The sequence below is a fragment of the Panthera leo genome, chromosome B4 (assembly GCF_018350215.1).
Source record: "Panthera leo isolate Ple1 chromosome B4, P.leo_Ple1_pat1.1, whole genome shotgun sequence".
NCBI lineage: Eukaryota > Metazoa > Chordata > Mammalia > Carnivora > Felidae > Panthera > Panthera leo.
This window is the reverse complement of record NC_056685.1, coordinates 134,437,858-134,455,886: the sequence shown is the minus strand read 5'-3', so window position 1 is coordinate 134,455,886 and position 18,029 is coordinate 134,437,858. Positions and strand designations below refer to the sequence as shown.

The 18,029-nt window shown below is 43.5% G+C and overlaps 1 protein-coding gene and 1 long non-coding RNA gene across 8 annotated transcripts in view; one reads left to right on the top strand and one right to left on the bottom strand.

Moving 5' to 3' along the window:
• The window catches only part of WBP2NL (WBP2 N-terminal like), a 30,507-nt gene extending 14,544 nt beyond the window's left edge, over positions 1–15,963 (bottom strand). For 4 of the 6 annotated variants that reach the window (XM_042947985.1, XM_042947984.1, XM_042947986.1 and 1 more), the window contains exons 1-5: positions 15,829–15,963; positions 5,843–5,951; positions 5,456–5,597; positions 5,170–5,262; positions 75–185 (exon numbers count right to left, since the gene is read on the bottom strand). In XM_042947985.1, the coding sequence (XP_042803919.1) occupies positions 75–185; positions 5,170–5,262; positions 5,456–5,597; positions 5,843–5,951; positions 15,829–15,890 (517 nt within the window). In that variant the 5' untranslated portion in view covers positions 15,891–15,963. Of the gene's footprint in view, positions 1–74; positions 186–5,169; positions 5,263–5,455; positions 5,598–5,842; positions 5,952–14,548; positions 14,671–14,753; positions 15,480–15,828 lie in introns of those variants that run through there. The other 2 variants (XM_042947989.1, XM_042947988.1) reach the window with 2 other exon arrangements.
• Positions 15,964–16,073: 110 nt separating this feature from the next.
• On the top strand, positions 16,074–16,785 carry LOC122225202. 2 transcript variants are annotated; one of them, XR_006205147.1, is made up of 2 exons: positions 16,074–16,433; positions 16,625–16,785. It is a non-coding gene; the product is annotated as an uncharacterized LOC122225202 (long non-coding RNA). The 2 variants fall into 2 exon arrangements; XR_006205146.1 differs by having other exon boundaries at positions 16,074–16,542.
• The last annotated feature ends 1,244 nt before the right edge of the window (positions 16,786–18,029 follow it).

The window sequence follows — 18,029 nt, the reverse complement described above, 5'->3', positions numbered from 1 at the left end:
TAGCAGTGAAAGGATCTTTGAGCCCCTGGCATACTTTTCCACCTCCCAACAAGAACTTCCCTGCCATACCTTACCTGGACAAGGCATCTGTTGAGTGCACATCATGTTCCCCTGCCCAGTAACTACAAGCAGTCCTGGAGGGCTGAACCAGTAACTTGCACTTCCAAGTGGAACTCCTCTGGCAGCTGAGAAGACAAGTTTGGCAAAATAGAGACTCTAATTTGTTCAATGCAGATGTACAGCAGCCACCAACCAATTAATAGGGTATTAACCATCATCTTACACAAGTGTCCAACAATGCTCCCAGGATATAAGATAAAACACATACACCTCCCTTGTCCTGAACTGTATGCTTTTTGAGGGCAGAGACTGTGTCTTATTTGCCTGTGTTTATTCAGGGCCTAGGATAGCACCTACCATAATAAATATTCAGAAAAAGTTTCCAACTGAGGCTTCGATCAAGTTGGCAAGATACATCTATTAAAAACCAATGTAATGGCAACGTGATACAGAAGAAAGCACTTCTGTTTGTCTCCCTCTGCATCTCTCTCATAAAGATCCTTGCGATGGCATCTGGGGTGCACCTGGATAATCCAGGGTAATAGCCTCAAGCCCCTTAAATGAATTACATCTGCAAAGATTCTTTTTACAAACAAGGGAACATTCACAGATTCTGAGGACTAGGCAAGGATATATCTTTGGGAGCTATTATCAGTCTACTACACTAATTTCTGGCATCTAGCATCTGACCACAAGTAATAACACTGCTTCCAGGCCTGGCCCATGCAAGCTTTCCAGGTGAAACATTTGTTCTATTTCCCTCTCTGCTGGCTAGCCAGAGAGGCTGTGGAAGCCATGTGTTAAAAATGGCATAGACCCTATTACCCTGAGTCCCTGAAGGGTTATGTAGAACACAGCCCCCTTCTATCCCTGCTGATTGACCTTTATATAAGCAGTAATATCTATTGTCTTAAGCTATTGATAATTTGGGGTTTATCTGTTTTAATAACTAGCATTATCTTAACTAATTCATTCTAAATCTAAAGTTATCTAAATCTAAATCTAAAGTTATCTAAATCTAAATCTAAAGTTATCCTCCTTTTCAATATCCTATTAGTATCCTTCCCAGAAATATTATTTTACTAACTTATATGTTTGCGTATTTCTTTTTTTTTTTTTAATGTTTATTTATTTTTGAGAGAGAGAGACAGAATGCGAGGGGGTGGGGAAGAAAAAGGGGCAGAAAAAGATGGAGACACAGAATCCGAAGCAGGTTCCAGGCTCTGGGCTGTCAGCACAACTAACAAGCCATGAGATCATGACCTGAGCCGAAGTCCGGTGCTTAACCAGCTGAGCCACCCAGGCACCCCGTTTGTGTATTTCTTATATGACTCTCACTAGACTGTAAATTTAACAAAGGCGGGGGACTATGTATGTCTTGTTCACTATTGTGTTCTCAATCATCTCAATCATACCATAGTGTTTGGTATACAATAAGGGTCAAAGAGTCAAACCATAAAGTATGATGGGTAGTTAATTCCAAAGGCCTCATGGAAGCCCATCTCACAATCCCTGACTCTTCCTGGGAAAGCAGGGGTAGGTTCCCACACCTAAGCCATGATATAATCAGACCCAGAGTAGGTTCAGACATTTGGTCAAGTTCACCTAAGTTGCCTAAACCCTTTCCAAGAGGCTATGTAACTGCTAGGACTCTGTACCTAGCTTTGCAAGCCAAGAAACATATCTTAATAAGAGCACTAAGAAGTTTCCCTCAAGTTGCCCGATCCTTAGCCCATAATCCTAAAAATAAGCTCTCTCTACTGTGAGGCGAAAAATAAGGGCAAATTCAGGACCCAGTATGCAATTATTCTGAGTTTTCCAGACATCTGTAGCAAAGAAGAACTGGACTTCCAAGTACCCCCTGCCTCTGGGTTCCACATGGCCATACTCTGTGAGCCAGGACACCTTGTTATCCAACGTCAGGCTTTAGATGCTGTCTGCCTTCTGGACAGTGAAGAGCTGTTGGCTGGGTTCAGTATGTGAACTCCTTGGTCTTCATATCTGTATCATTAAAGGTAATATTAAACATTTTCTTACTCCTCAATTTCCTGTATATGGCTTCTCCACCACCTGTCTTTAGCAGTTCTGTCTTGCTAAGACCACCACGAACTCAAATTTCCACATGCAATGCACACTTTTCAGTCTTCATTTTATCAAACATCTCTGCAGCAGCTGACAGATGACCACTCAGTAATGCTTGAAATTTCTCTTTCTTGACTTCTGGGGTAATAAACTCGATTCTCCTCCTACCTCAGTCAGCCCCACGCTACCCATCCCTTCGATGTTGAGGACCTTGGAATACCATCCTTTATTCACTGAATAAGCCTTTCACTCACATGGCTCCAGAGACGACCTGTGTGCTGAGGATCTCCAAATGAGTCTCTAGACACAGTTCATCTTTGTGGTTCTGAGCTGCCGGTCCACTGGCCTCTAGCATTCCAGTGTACCTCACTTCAATATGATCCAACGGTTAAGGGTATAGGATCAAAAGAGCACAGCATCACTTACATACTATACTTATACAGTATTTCTGCCAAAATGCAGGACATGCATCTAAGCATGAAGAAACAGATAAACCCAAATCTACAAAACAATAAGCCTGTATTCTTTTTTTTTTGAATCTTTTTTTTTTTTTTTTTTTTTCAACGTTTTTTATTTATTTTTGGGACAGAGAGAGACAGAGCATGAACGGGGGAGGGGCAGAGAGAGAGGGAGACACAGAATCGGAAACAGGCTCCAGGCTCCGAGCCATCAGCCCAGAGCCTGACGCGGGGCTCGAACTCACGGACCGCGAGATCGTGACCTGGCTGAAGTCGGACGCTTAACCGACTGCGCCACCCAGGCGCCCCTGTATTCTTTTAAAAATGTTAATGTTGGGGCGCCTGGGTAGCTCAGCAGGTTAAGGGTCTAACTGTGGCTCAGGTCGTGATCTCATGGTTCATGAGTCTGAGCCCTGCGTCAGGCTCTGCGCTGACAGTGTGACAGTGCAGAGCCTGCTTAGGATTCTCTCTCTCCCTCTCTCTGCCCCTCCCCTACTCACTCTCACTGTCTCTCTCTCACAATAAATAAATAAGTTTTTAAATAAATAAAACTGTCAATGCCAAGAAAGACAAAGAAAGGCTGAGTCCAGACTAAAAGAGACTAAAGAAACAGGACAATTAAATTCAGCGTGTGATCTGGGATTAGATCCTGGATTGGAAAAATAAACAGTGTGCCATAAGAATTAGGAAGAGTGATAGGTTAATCATTTGAATTTGAATATAAACCAAATATTAAATAATAACATTGTTTCAGTGTTAAATTTTCTGAATTTGATAAGTAGACTTAGGGTAGATAAAAGAATACCCTTGCTCTTAGCAGATACACACTTGAATACTTAGGAATGAATGAACTGAACTTTGTAACTTACTCCCAAATAGTTCAGTAAAAACAAAAACAAACGAAGAGTAAGATAAAGCAAATGTGGGAAAATGTTAATGATGGGTGAATCTAGATGAAGGGTCCATGAGAGTCCACTGTAAATTCTTGCAACTTTTCTAAATACGATTTTTTTTTTGAAATAAAAAGTTTAAAAAGAGAGTGAGAGTATGTTTAGGGTCCAGATTCTAGCTCTATCAGTTTCTACCTGTATAGCCTTGGGAAACTGTAGAACCATCACTGACTCAGTTTCCCCAGTTATCAACTGGGGACAATGATTGTACCTACAGCCTAAGTTTTTGTGAGGATTAAAAAAATTGACACATGTAAAGGGCTTGGAACGCTGCCCACTGTATGGTAAGCATTCAATAAATGTTAGTATTATTAGATCTAAAATTGAACCCGTTTCCTCTCCAACTTAGATGGTCTCTTATATTCTTAACTGTAGTTTATAGTATCATGATCCAGTCAGTCTTCTGAGCTAGAAAATTCATTCCACCCTCTGGTGTGTCCCCAGCACTTTGCCCATGCCTCTAGTTTGGAATATTTGCATGTGTCTGTCTCTTCTAGATTGTGTTCATCTCAACTAGATTGGAGTTGGGGTGGAGGCAAGGGAGAAAGAGAAAGCATTCCAGATAGAGCAAATTCCAGGGCACCTGGCTGGCTCAGTCAGTAGAGCACGTGACTCTCGATCTTAGGATCATGAGTTCGAGCCCCATATTGGGTGTAGAGTTTACTTAAAAAATAAAATTAAACAAACACATTAATAAATAAAGTTATCCAGGTAGAGCGAATAGCATGAAGGCTCGGAGATGAGAGAACAGGGCACAAAGAAGTCCAGCTGGACTGGAGTACAAAAGCTGAGACAGTAGGGGCATGAAATGAGACCAGATTGAATAAAAATGTACCACAAAAAAGATTATTTGTATTCAAAGTCTGAAAGAGTTCTCTGGTACATCTGTTAGATCAGTGCTGTAGGGCTGGATAGTACCTCTTCCCTCTTCTCATGGAAGACGGGGATTAAACCCAACAGAAGCAAAGGCAAAGCCAGAGAGGAAAAAAGACAAAAGGCGTGACAGAGGAAGAAGAACTCAGGCAACTGGGGATTCCTGATATGAAAATGGGAGTACGCAATGATGTATGAGACCAACATTTAAAAGGATAAAAGAGGGGCGCCTGGGTGGCTCAGTCGGTTAAGCGTCCGACTCTTGGTTTCAGCTCAGGTCGTGATCTCACAGCTTTGTCGGTTCGAGCCCCACATCGAGCTCTGCACAGACAGAGTGGAGCCTGCTTGGGATTTTCCCTCTTTCCCTCTCTCTCTGCCCCTCCCCTTCTCACGCTGTCTCTATCTCTCTCAAAATAAATCAATAAGCTTTAAAAAGTACATTAAAAAAAACATTTAAAAACGGACAAAAGATTATCAGGTATAATTAGTGGTTCAAGTGTCTGAGTATAAACTTCTGCTAGCCTGCAAACTCCTTTAAGACAAGGAGGGGCTGAATAATCTTGTTCCCAGCACGTAGTTTGGTACTTGTGCCATAATAGGAAGGCTCAGAAAATGCCTGCTGCATACGTGTGCAACTACCAGCTGCCTGACGTAGAGACCAAAGTCGTGGCTGGGTAGCGGTCCTACTTCAATTCCGCAGGCCTCCAAACCCCAAAGTGTTTAGTGTCTTTATTAGCATTGCTCACCGGCAGAGGCAGCTTTCACCATCAGCTGGGCAAATTCGATGGCACCTCCTTTTCTGAAGGCTAATTTAAAAGTAGCCTGTCCTTCCCAGCCGCCTGGGGGAAGAAACGGCACACGCTAAGATGCTGGCACCACTGGTCGGAGAAGGACAGCCCCAGACAGAGAGACAAGCACTACCCGACAGAGCAGTGCAGCTTTCTTTGAATTCCAGCATGAGCCAAGTCTGAATCTTAAACCTTCTGGAAGCTTTTGAGGGAAAAAAATACACTTCTGAGGGGGAACACTCACCATCCGGAGCTGCCTGAATAGTCCCTTTAATGTAGTTGGCAGCAAAGACCGGTTGTTCAACGGTGCAGTTACTCATCAGATCAAATGGCATCATGAAAGAAAACATGGGATCACTGACTAAGTGTGAAGTCACGAAGATCACCTAGGAGAGGAAAGAAACTTCGGAGAAGGCATGCAGCTTGTCCACGGACTGAGACATATTAGACCAACCCTAAGGTCGAGGCTGTCTGACATTCCGGCCTGACTGAGAAACATCACCCGTGTTCTTCCATATTCTCCAACATGGAAAATCATAAAATGCCAACTTTGAAAGTCAACGTTAAATCTCTCTCCATTTGAAGGAAAACAAATGTAGCGGTTAATAGGTCAAGGTAGAAGTAGAATTACCCGGTATGAAGTGAGAAACAGTGTCCCCCTCTTTGTCCCACTGAAGAGACTGGATCTCTCTGGTTGCTGTGGGAAGGAGAGGTCCACATCCTGAGACTGCATCAAGACACTGCAGAAAAGAAAGGGCAGACACCACACGATTTAGAAGTTATACGAAACGATGTACATAAAGTTCTTAGCACAATTCCAAGCCCAGAGTAAGCACTCAATGTCAGCTGCTGCCGCTACTATCACTATTGAAATAGAAAGGAATTTAAATTTTATTCTCTGACTTTTCACACTTACTCCTCTCCCTCTTTACCACTGGATTCTTTTTTTCTTATCAAGCCTACCTTCTTCTTAATGTTTATTAAGAATAACAAATAGGGGGGGCGCCTGGGTGGCTCAGTCGGTTGGGCGTCCGACTTCAGCTCAGGTCACGATCTCACAGTTCGTGAGTTCGAGCCCCGCGTCGGGCTCTGTGCTGACAGCTCAGAGCCTGGAGCCTGCTTCACATTCTGTGTCTCCCTCTCTCTCTGCCCCTTCCCTGCTCATGCTGTATCTCTCTCTGTCTCAAAAATAAATAAACATTAAAAAAAAATTAAAAAAAGAAAAAAAAAGAATAACAAATAAGAGTGTCTGGGTGGCTCAGTCGGTTAAGCATCCGACTTCAGCTCATGTCATTATCTCACTGCTTGTGAGTTCAAGCCCTGCGTCAGGCTCTGTGCTGACAGCTCAGAGCCTGAAGCCTGCTTCCGGTTCTGTGTCTCCCTCTCTCTGCCCCTCCCTTGCTTGAGCTCTGTCTCTCTCTCTCTCTCTCTCTCAAAAATAAATAAACGTTAAAAAATTTTTAAGGAATAATAATAAGAAATGTATTAAAAATAATAAATAATAGTAATAATTCTTATTCTTTATATGCAGGAAGTATAAAGCACTGTGCTAATGGAAATGTTTCTTTGACTCTCATAGAAATGGCAAGACACACAGAGTACTCCAGATTCCTCTGACATGTTATTCCCTCTGCCTTTTGTGTTCTCCCCTCACTCTTAACCTGAGAAACTTGGACTCATCCTATTCCCACTCATAGAATCCTATTGGGTTTCTTTTCTTTCTTAGTAATTATTATAATATATATATATATATATATATATATATATATATATATATATATGTTTATGTGTTCAATGTCTTAACTAATGATCCTGCCTTTGCACTGTGGCCCTAGCAAACAGTGGGTGCTATTAAATATTTATTGAAAGAATGAATGAGTGAAAACATGAATAAACAATAATGCAAGCAGTAATATCACATACATCACGTTAATGGCACAAAAATGTCATAGCAATTTAGTGGAAGGAGGGATTAGCTTTGGTTGAAATGACTAAGAATGACTTTATAGAAAGGTTGAAGTTGATTCTTTCTAAGTTTATTTGTTTATTTTGAGAGAGAGAGAGAGAGAGAGAGAGAGAGCACATGCATGCACAAGTTGGGGAGGGACAGAAAGAGAGAGGGAGAGAGAATCCCAAGCAGGCTCCACTCTCAGCACAGAGCCCAATAGCCCCACATTAACCAATAGAACACGTTAGATTAACCATGAGATCATGACCTGAGCAGAAATCAAGAGTCAGATGCTTAACCAACTGACCCACCGAGGCACCCCTGATTCTTAAGAGAAGAGTAGTGTTTCAGTAGGCAGAGGTGAGGGTAGGGGATGATCCAGATGGGGCGCAAACAGCATGAATGGAGGTGCAAGAGCAGCATTAATGGAGGTATGTGGTGGAAAGCAAATTGCACACTTGGGAGCAGCCCACCTGTGTGGATTCATCAAAGCAGCATGGAGGTGAAGGTGGGAAGAATAGTGAGATATAACTCGAAATCTATGCTGGAACTAGAGCCTGGAGATATCACTTAATAGGCAAGGAGAATCAATCAAGGAGGTGGTGGTTTATTAGAGGTTAAGAAATCCTAAGGGGCACCTGACTAGTTCAGTCAGTAGAGCAGGCAGCTCTTGATCTCAGGGTCATGAGTTCGAGCCCCACATTGGGTGTGGAGATTACTTAAAAAAAAAAAAAAGAGGGGCACCTGGGTGACTCAGTCAGTTGAGTGCCCAACTTCAGATCAGGTCATGATCTCACGGTTTGTGGGTTCGAGCCCTGCATTGGACTCTGTGCTGACAGCTCAGAGCCTGGGCCTGCTTGGGATTCTGTGTCTTCCTCTCTCTGCCCCTTTCCCACTCACGCTCTGTATCTCTCTCTCTCAAAAATAAATAAACATTAAAAATTAAAAAAAAAAAAGAATCCCTAAAATAGTCTTGATGTAAGGTAGTAAGAATTGGAACTAGGGTGGTGGTATGCTGATAAAAAGGGCTTTTTAAGACAATGAAAATATGATGTCAGCAAAAATAGGGAACTCCAAAAGTCAGTCCAGAAGTTTGGAATCTAATCAAAACCTTATAACAACTAAGGGAATGTTTAGTCAAGAAAAAAATAGCTGAGTCTGATAACAGAGCTTTGTGACACTTACCCCAGTACCATCTTCCAATCCCCAGCTTGGCAATAGCCTTAAAAACAACCCACATTCCTGGTGTAAGTACTGAACACCAAAGGGAGCAGAATAGACCTTATTCTCAAAGAACTCTTGTTTTAAAACTTGTCTGGTGGCTTCCTGAAGGGCAGGCTCCAATGGTGTATGCCTAATTCAGAACTCTCCCAGGACTGAGGTGACTACTCAGGGTCCATTTGTCAAAAACATTTCAAGGTAAATGTATTAGTTGCTGCTGTCTGGGGCAAAGGATGAATTTAGTGCAAACAAACTGAAAAGTTAGGGAGGAAAGAAAGGCTAGAGAATGAGATACTTTGGGGAATAAAGGCTTTGAATAGCTCTGACGTATTCATGGGAAACTAGAAAGTCACATGCATGCCTTCCGAGGCCTGGGTTCATGCTCAGATGAGAACTGAGAAGGTCCAAAACTTTTACCTCTGGATGACAATGAGGCTCTGTTCAAGTAGGAAGTGAAAGCTAAGACAGAGTTGTAAACTGCCTGGCTGAGTGATAAAGACATGCTCCAAACACACAGGCAGAGCCCATCTACAAAGGCTGGAATTATTTATTTATTTATTTTTTGTTTCCAGATATATAAGAAAGTTGTCAAATCACTAGTTGGCCACTAAGTTAATATAAAAGAGACTTCAGTGGCTGCACGTGACAAAGACTATAAGCTTTAAAAATTTTATAATTTAGAAAAGTCACTAAACAAACAAAAAATAAGTGCAGCAAGCAGCAACAATGTACCCTGAGGAAGAGAGAAAGCCTGATTTCCAGAGTTGCCATATTATAATCTTCTAAATGTCTAGTTTACAAAATTTTTTAACATTTTATTTTATTTTTTGAGAGACAGAGAGAGAGCATGAGCAGGGGAGGGGCAGAGAGAGAGGGAGACACAAAATCAGAAGGAGGCTCCAGGCTCTGAGCTGTCAGCACAGAGCCCGATGTGGGGCTCAAACCCATGAACATGAGATTGTGACCTGAGCCAAAGTTGGACACTCAACCGACTAAGCCACCCAGGCACCCCAAAATGTCTGCTTTTCCACAACAACAACAACATCATGAGGCATGCAACAAGAAAGTATGGCCCATATGTTCTTCTGTAAACAGAAAATGAAATTAATAGAAAACTGCCCTTGAGGAAGCCCGCACATTGGATTAACTACACAAAGACTTTATTCTTTTTTTTTTAAAGGAAACCTACCCCCAGTGTGGAACTCAAACTCATGACTCCAAGATCAAGAGTTGCATGCTCTACCTACTGAGCCAGCCAAGGGCCCCATTAGACAAAGATTTTAAATAAACTCTTTTAAACATGTTTAAAGAGTTAAAAGAAACCATGTCTAAATAACCAAAGGAAATAATGAGAGCAATGTCTCAAAAAGTAGAATATCAATAAAGAGATAGAAATTAGAAAACTGAACCAAATAGAAATTCTGAAGTTGGAAACTACAGTAAGTAAAACAAAAAATTCAGTAGTGGTGGGTTTAATGGCAGATTTCAGCAGGCAGAAGAAAGGATCAGTGAATCTGAAGATAGGTCCATTGAGAATACACTACCTAAGTAACAGAAAGAATAAAGAATGAAGCAAAATGAACAGAGTCTTAACAGACCTGTGGAACAAAATCAAGCATACAACCATATGCATAATGAGACTGCAAAAAGGAGAGGAGAGAATAAAAGGGGGCATAAAGAAAATATGAACAAATAATGGCCATAATCTCCCCCAGTTTAATGAGAGACATGAATCTACACATCTAAGCTCGACAAACTCCAAGTAGGATTAACTCAAAGAGATCCACACCAAGACACATAATCAAACTGCTGAAAGCCAAATACAGAGACTCTTGAAAGCAGCAAGAGAAAATAATCATCATGCACAAGGAATCCTTAATAAGACAAATAGCTGACTTCTCATCAAAAACTATGGAGGCAGGAGTAGTAGGATGACATATGCAAAGTGCTTAAAGGAAGAAAATCTGTCAACCAAGAATTCTATATCTGGCAAAACCATCCTTCAAAAATTAAAGAGAAATTAAAACATTACCAAGTAAACATAAACCGAGAGTTCATCACTAGTAGGTCTGAACTATAAGAAATGCGAAAGAAAGTCCTTCAGCCTGAAATAATAAGACACTAGGCAGTAAATCAAACCCATACAAAGAAACAAAGAACATTGGTAAAGATAACTACATAGGTAAACATAAAAGTCTGTATTGATGTATTTTTTGGCTTGGAACTCTTCATTTCTTCCTATATGAATTAAAAGGCAATTGCAAAAACAGTAATTATAAATCTATGGTGATGCATACACAATGTATAAAGATGTAATTTGGGACAATAACAGCATAAGAGGACAGAGTTATATAGGAACAAAATTTGTTCATACAATTAAAACAAAATTGTATTAATTTGACCTAGATTGTTATAAATTAAGATGTTAAATGTAATCTTCAGGGCAACCACAAAGAAAATAACTAAAATATATACAGTAAAAGAAATGAGGAGGGAATCAAGATAGTATGTTAGGAAATATCTATTAAACACAAAGGGAGGCATTAATGGAGGAATTGAGATATAGAAGATAAAGAGCAAAAGAGCAGAAGTTAAGTCCTTCCTTATCAATAATCACATTAAGTGTAAATGAATTAAACTCTCCAATTAAAAATCAGAGATCGGCAAAATATATATTTTTGAAAACATGATGCCACTATATACTGTCTACAAAAGACTTACTTGAGATCCAAAGACACAAACAGGTTTAAAGTGAAAGGATGTAAAAAAGATACTCCATCAAACAGTAGCCAAAAGAGAGCTTCAGGGGTTATACTAATTTCAGAAAAAATAGACTTTAAAACAAAAATTACTATAAAACAATATTATATCATGATAAAAGGACCAATCATCAAAAACATATTACAAATATAAACATGAATGCATCTAATAAAAGTCAACTAGACCTAACATAAGGACACTTCACCCACAAAGTACAATACACACTCTTCTCAAATACACATGGCACAGTCTATAAGACAGACCACATATTAGGCAACAAAACAAGTCCTACTAAATTTATGAAGATTGCAGTCATACAGTATCTTTTCTGATCAAAATGGAATGAAATTAGAAATAATAACAGACAAATTAACAAAAATGTGAAAATTAAACAAAATGCTCTTAAATAACTAATGGGTCAACAAAGAAATCACAAGTGAAATTTGAAAACAGAATTGAATCACTAGAAATTAGAAATTTTGAGATGAATAAAAATGAAAATACATATACCAAACTTTTGAGATATAACAAAAGTAGTGCTTAAGAGGAAAATTTATGCTTTTAACTGCAAATTTTAAAAAAGAGAGATCTCTGGGCACCTGAGTGGCTCAGTTGGTTAAGCGTCTGACTTCGGCTCAGGTCATGATCTCAGGGTCCATGAGTTTGAGCCCCACGTAGGGCTCTGTGCTGTGCTGCCATCACAGAGCCTGAATCCTGCTTCAGATTCTATGTATCCCTCTCTCTCTACCCCTCCCCTGCTCGTGCTCTGTCTCTGTCTCTCAAGAAATGGATAAATGTCAAAAAGAGAGAGAGAAAGATCTCAGGGCACCCAGGTGACTTAGTTGGTTAAGCACCTGATTCTTGATCTCAGCTCAGGTCTTGATTTTAGGGTCATGAGTTCAAGCCCCAAACTGGGCTCTGCATTGGACATGAAGCTTACTTTAAAGAGAGAAAGAGAGAGAGAGAGAGAGAGAGAGAGAGAGAGAGAGAGAGAGATCTCAAATCAACAATCTAATTTTCCACACAAGGGAACCAGAAAAAACAAGACCAAACTAAACCCAAAGCTAGCAGAAGAAAATAAATAATAAAGATTACAGAGAGAGAGGGAGAGAGAGAATCCCAAGCAAGCTCTGCACTGTCAGAACAGAGCCTGATGCAGGGCTTGAATTCATGAACTGTGAGATCATGATCTGAGCCAAAACCAAGAGTCAGATGCTCAACCAACTGAGCCACCCAGGGGCCCCACCCCTAGAATTTTTAATATTTTTTAAAGTACTTATTTTTTTTGAGAGAGAGAGAGAGAGCAGGAGTGGAGAAGGACAGAGGAGGAAAGAGGGAGAGAGAGAGAGAGAGAGAGAGAGAGAGAGAGAGAATCTTAAGCAGGCTCCGTACTCAACATGGCGCCCAACAAGGGGCTCAATCATACAACCCTGGGATCATGACCTAACCCAAAATCAAGAGTCAGATGCTCAACTGACTGAGCCACCCAGGTTCCCCTTAAAATACATTTTAATCTTTTAAAAAAAGTCTATGTCCTCTGATGCCACAATTGCACTTTAAGGAACATATCCCGAGAAACATTTTGACAGGTAGGCAGAGATTAGTTTTCAAAAATGTTCATGAAGCAATGTTTATGGCAATGACAAATTACTACACCCTGAACATCCCGAATAGAGGCTTGAGCAAAGATTCATGCATATTGGAATACCAGTCATTGAAAATAATGATGTAGATATTGATACTGGAGAGTATTCCCAATATATTGGTAAATGAGGAAAACAAATTACAAAGCAGTCTTGAGTGTGGGGGAGTTGCATATATTTCCATGGAGGAAAGTGCAGAAAGACACATACCAAAATGTAAAAAGCACTAGATGTTGGAGTCTGGGGCGATTTAAATTTTTTTCCAATTTTTCTACAATAAACACATATGGTGCTATCTGTACAAGTTTTAGAATATTGGTTAAAAAAAGAAAACTCAACGTCTTCCCTATTTACCAGTAGAGTCCTATCTGTACAATTATGAATTCTCAGCTGGGATTTAAAAATCTCCACAGAACACAGCCAGTGTGATGAGTTTCTCAAATGTGTATTATGAATAGGCAAGAGAAGTCAAAAAACAACCAATCTTCTCCTTCTCAACCTATTTCTTTAAAGTAGTTTCTATCAACACCAAAAGAACCCCAAATAATCCACTTAAAAATGGGCAGGGGAACTGAGTAGACATTTCAACAAAGAAGACCTACAGATGGCCAACAGACCATGAAAAGATGCTCAACATCACTCATCATCAGGGAAATGCAAATCAAAACCGCAACAAGGTATCACCTTACACCTGTCAGAATGGCTAAAATCAAAAAGACGAGAAATATTGGAGAGGATGTGGAGAAAAAAGAACCCCCGCGCACTGTCGGCGGGAATATAAATTGGTACAGCTACTATGGAAAACAGTATGGAAGTTCCTCAAAAAATTAAAACGAGAAAAAAATTAAAAAGAGAAATACCGTGTGATCCAATGACTCCTCTACTGGGCATTTACTTAAAGGAAATGAAAACGCTGATTTGAAAAGATACATGCATCCCTATGTTTATTGCAGCATTATGTACAATAGTCAAGATATGGAAGCAACCTAAGTGTTCACTGGCACTTAGATAAGGCAGATGTGGTATGTACACACACACACACACACACACACACACACACACACACACACACACACAAACACACACACACCAGAATATTATGCAGCCATAAAAAAGGATGGGATCTTGCCATTTGCAACAACATGGATGGACCTCGATATTACACTAAATGGAATAAATCAAACTGAGAAAGACAGATACATAATTTCACTCACACGTGGAATCTAAAAAAAGAAAAACAAATGAATAAACCAACAAAAAGCAGATCCAGACCTATAAATACAGAGAACAAATGAGGGTTGTCAGTGGGACGGGGGGGTGGGTAAAATCGGGGAAGGGGAGTGGCAGATACAGCCTTCCAGTTATGGAATGAATAAGTCACAGGAATAAAAGGCACAGCATAGGGAACAGTCGGTGACACTGTCACAATAGCACTGTGTGGTGACACTTCTGGTGAGCATAGCATAACTTACAGAGAGATCTAGTCACTATGTTGCACACCTGAAACTAACGTCAATGGTGTGTCAACTACACTCAAATTTTAAAAGTAATAATAAAATAGAAATAGAGGAATACAGCATTTCTACACAGGAAGCGGGCGCCCCCACAGGGTGGGGCATCTCTGAGGAAGAGAAAGCCCAGAAGCCCCTTTTCCTTTCTGCGGGACCGCTGGAGTTGAGCAGTTCAAACCCCCGTCAAAGGTCTTCCACATGCAGGGACCACACGATTGTAAGCAAATTCCTTCTCTTTCTTTCAGTTTCCCCACCTGTGAAATAAGGGGATCCTCACTGTAGACAGAGCAGTTGGAAGTATAAAGCTCTTAAACAGTGGAGACGATTACGTGCTCAAGAGCACAGAACGGACCCCATAAAGATCATTCGAAGGACCATACAGGATCAGCGTTTGTGTTGTAATTTTTTAGAAACAAGCTTCACGCCCCGCCTCCAAGGCACGCAGGGAAACAGACAAACCCGTGGCTGAGGGAGAAGACGCCGACACCCCAGATCGGAAGTGGCCCCAGGGCACCCAGGCGGGTGTGCAGGGGACCGGCGGTCAGGGCGGTGGCCGACGCTCTCCTACTACGCAACTACGCACAGCGGCAGAGCACAGGTCCTTCGGGAGCCGGGGAAGACGCACGGCCTCCGCCGCCCGTGGGAACCCGGCAAGGACACTTTCCCGGGGGAGGAAGCAGAGGAAAAAGATCCATCCGGACATCGGCTTTCGGGGCTGTCTTGGTGGATCTTCCCGACAAAGGCGCAGTCTCGCCGCCACACGCGAGCGAAGGAAAACGGGGACAAGTGGGGGCGGAGGCAGCAGCTGGGGGGGGGGGGGAGGACCGCGCCGGAGTCTGGAGAGCCGGGCGGGAGGAACCGACGAGAGGGGCCACGTGGAGCGGAGGCCTGAGGCGGGAAGGCGAGCGAGCGGCGGGCCCCGCAGGCCCCACGCACGGCCACGGGCGCGGCCCGGCGAGCGTCCTTCTCCCTAGACGGCTCTTCTTTCCGTCCCGATCTTTATTTACAGGGAAGTAAGAGCCATCATCTCCCCGTCGGGGCGAAAAGAAAGGGGGCTTCGGCGAGCGCCCCCCACCCCTCCCGATGGCGCGGGATCCTTCAGAGGGATCCACACCGCCGCCCCTTCCGCGTCCGCGCCCCCGGGAGTAGGGGCGGGGCGCACCCAAGGCCCCCCTGTCGCCGTCACCCCACGGAGGTTTGTGCTCCCAACGGCGCCCCCCCCGGAGGAACGGCGCGACACCCCACCACTGCCAGTGCCCTCCCGCCTTTCTTCTGGGAAGACGCGCGCCTCGCACGGTGGACCCGCCCTTTACCTCAGCGAGGCCACGGGCTCCCGCCTCTGCCCACTCTGTGCGCCGGGAAGCCCGCGGGGTCTCGAGCGCCCCAGTGGAGGGGGCGGGGCTCAGCCGGCCGAGGCCGGAAAAGGCGGGAAAGGCCCTGATTGGCTAAGAGTTTCCAAGCCGCCAGTCCCACCGGTCGTCGGTCTATCCCCGGCTCTGACAGCACCCCTCCCCACCGGCTTCCCCTCGGGCACCTGTCGCTGGAAGGAATGAAAGCCCCGCGGCGGTTCTCGGTGTGGCTCTGATTCACCGCCATCTTGCCCCAGGCGCCCTTCTGTCGCCCCTCAGATGGAAAGGGGCGGGGCCTGTGCCGAGCCGGGGGGCGGGGCTTTGAAGGGGAGGTGCGCCAAACCGGGGGGCGGGGCTTTGAAGGCGAGGACGGAGATTATGGCGCAAAGACAAGGGTGGGGGGGGGTTGAGTGGGTGAAGGGGCTGGTCACGTGAGGGGCGGTGGTAAGAGAACCGGGTGTGGTGCCGCCTGGGACTCCAGCTGGTGAGGGGGGGGAATTGACCCCGCCCCAGCGTGCGGGGGTGTTGAGTGGTAGGTGAGTGGGTTCCTGGATCCACACCTACCCTCTTGACCACAGCATGGTAGCTGGTTGCTGGGCTGCCCTCGGGAATGGATTGAATGGGTCAGGAATCAGAAGCAGGATTTTCCTGCGTGCCCCCCTGGCCTGGGTCAGAAGGCTAATGCATTTTGGAGAAAGGATCCAGAAAGATTTCTCGCTTCTCCTAAAGGCAAGCAGAACAACTTTTCCCCACCAGAGAAAGCCTGGAATCTGAGCTGGTTTCTTGTGAGGTTAGCATCCAGGAAAGGGTGAATGAACTGCGTCCGGGGGAGTCTGAGCCGGTTCCAAGACAGAGAGAACCTTTGGCATCCATCATACCAGCCCTGCCTTCTCCAAAGGGTGAGAGTGAGGATCCGGTGGGATACAGCATACTGGAATTGCTTTGAAGACTAACATGTGTACATCTTCTTGTTTCTTTTAGACTTCACAAAATAGCACCAAAGGGCTTCAAGCAAAGGGATGGTAACGTCTGGATTACCGTATTTCATCAAGTTTAAGATGCTGTCAGTTATAAGATGAACCATTTTTAAATGTACCACGGAGGGGAAAAAAGTTGCCAGATAAAGACGTCATCAGTTATAAGCTGATTTTTTAAAAGTAATCTCTACACCCAACACGGGGCTTGAACTCATGCCCTGGGGATCGAAAGTTGCATGCTCTACTGCCTGAGCCAGCCAGGTGCCCTAAGCTGATTTTTATTTATTTAAAAGTTATTTTAAATGTTTATTTATTTTTGAGAGAGAGAGAGAGAGACAGAGCTCGAGAGGGGAAGGGCCAGAGAGAGAGACACAGAATCTGAAGCAGCCTCCAAGCTGTCAGCACAGAGCCTGATGCGAGGCTCAAACTCACAAACCGTGAGATCATGACCTGAGCCCTGAGCTGAAGTCGGATGCTCAACTGACTGAGCCACCCAGGCACCCCTTAAAAGTTTTTTTTTTAAGGTTTATTCATCTTTCAGAGACAGAAACAGAGTGTGAGTGGGGGAGGGGCAAAGAGAGAGAGGGAGACAGAATCTGAAGCAGGCTACAGGCTCTGTGCTGATACAGAGCCTGACGCCGGGCTCAAACTCGAGAACTACCAGATCATGACCTGAGCTGAATGAAGTCAGCTGCTCAACTGACTGAGCCACCCAGGTGCACCCCCATGATTTTTTTTTTTTTAAACCTAAGACTGTTGGAACAAATTAAAAGCAATAGGAATGGTGTGAAGCTATAGAAAGACCACTGAGATAGAGCCCCCGTCTTGCACTGGTAACTAAGTGTGCAACTTTGGGCATCAACCATGCTCTCTGGGCTTCTGTTTCCATATCTGTATGAAAGAACGGGACTAAAAGAACTGTTTTCCCTTAGCTGTGATATTTTAAGTTTGCAAAACTACTCTGTCGCTCAAATCTTCCCACCTCTCCATCTTGATGTGGCAATTGCCCTCTGGTTCTGGTCCTCATCATTTTACCTGAATGACTCCCCCCCCCCCGCCCACCGCGCCCCACCGTTCTTCTATACCTTGCATTCACCCTACAGAATACCGAGGCTCCAAACAAAATTGTGTATGGTCATCACCTTCAAATTCAGAAAAATAGCGTGTGGTGTTATTTGCTGGCTGCAGAAGAGACCAGGAACCTCAGAGAGGAAGTTTGGTTTAAGTTTGGAAAACACAAGAGAGAAGCTAGTGCTTAAAATTTAAATTCTTTAAAAAAAATTTTTTTTAATGTTTGTTTTTGAGAGAGAGAGAGAGAGACAGAGCGTGAGCGGGGGAGGGGCAGAGAGAGAGGGAAACACAGAATCCAGAGCAGGCTCCGGGCTCCGAGCTGTCGGCACAGAGCCCAA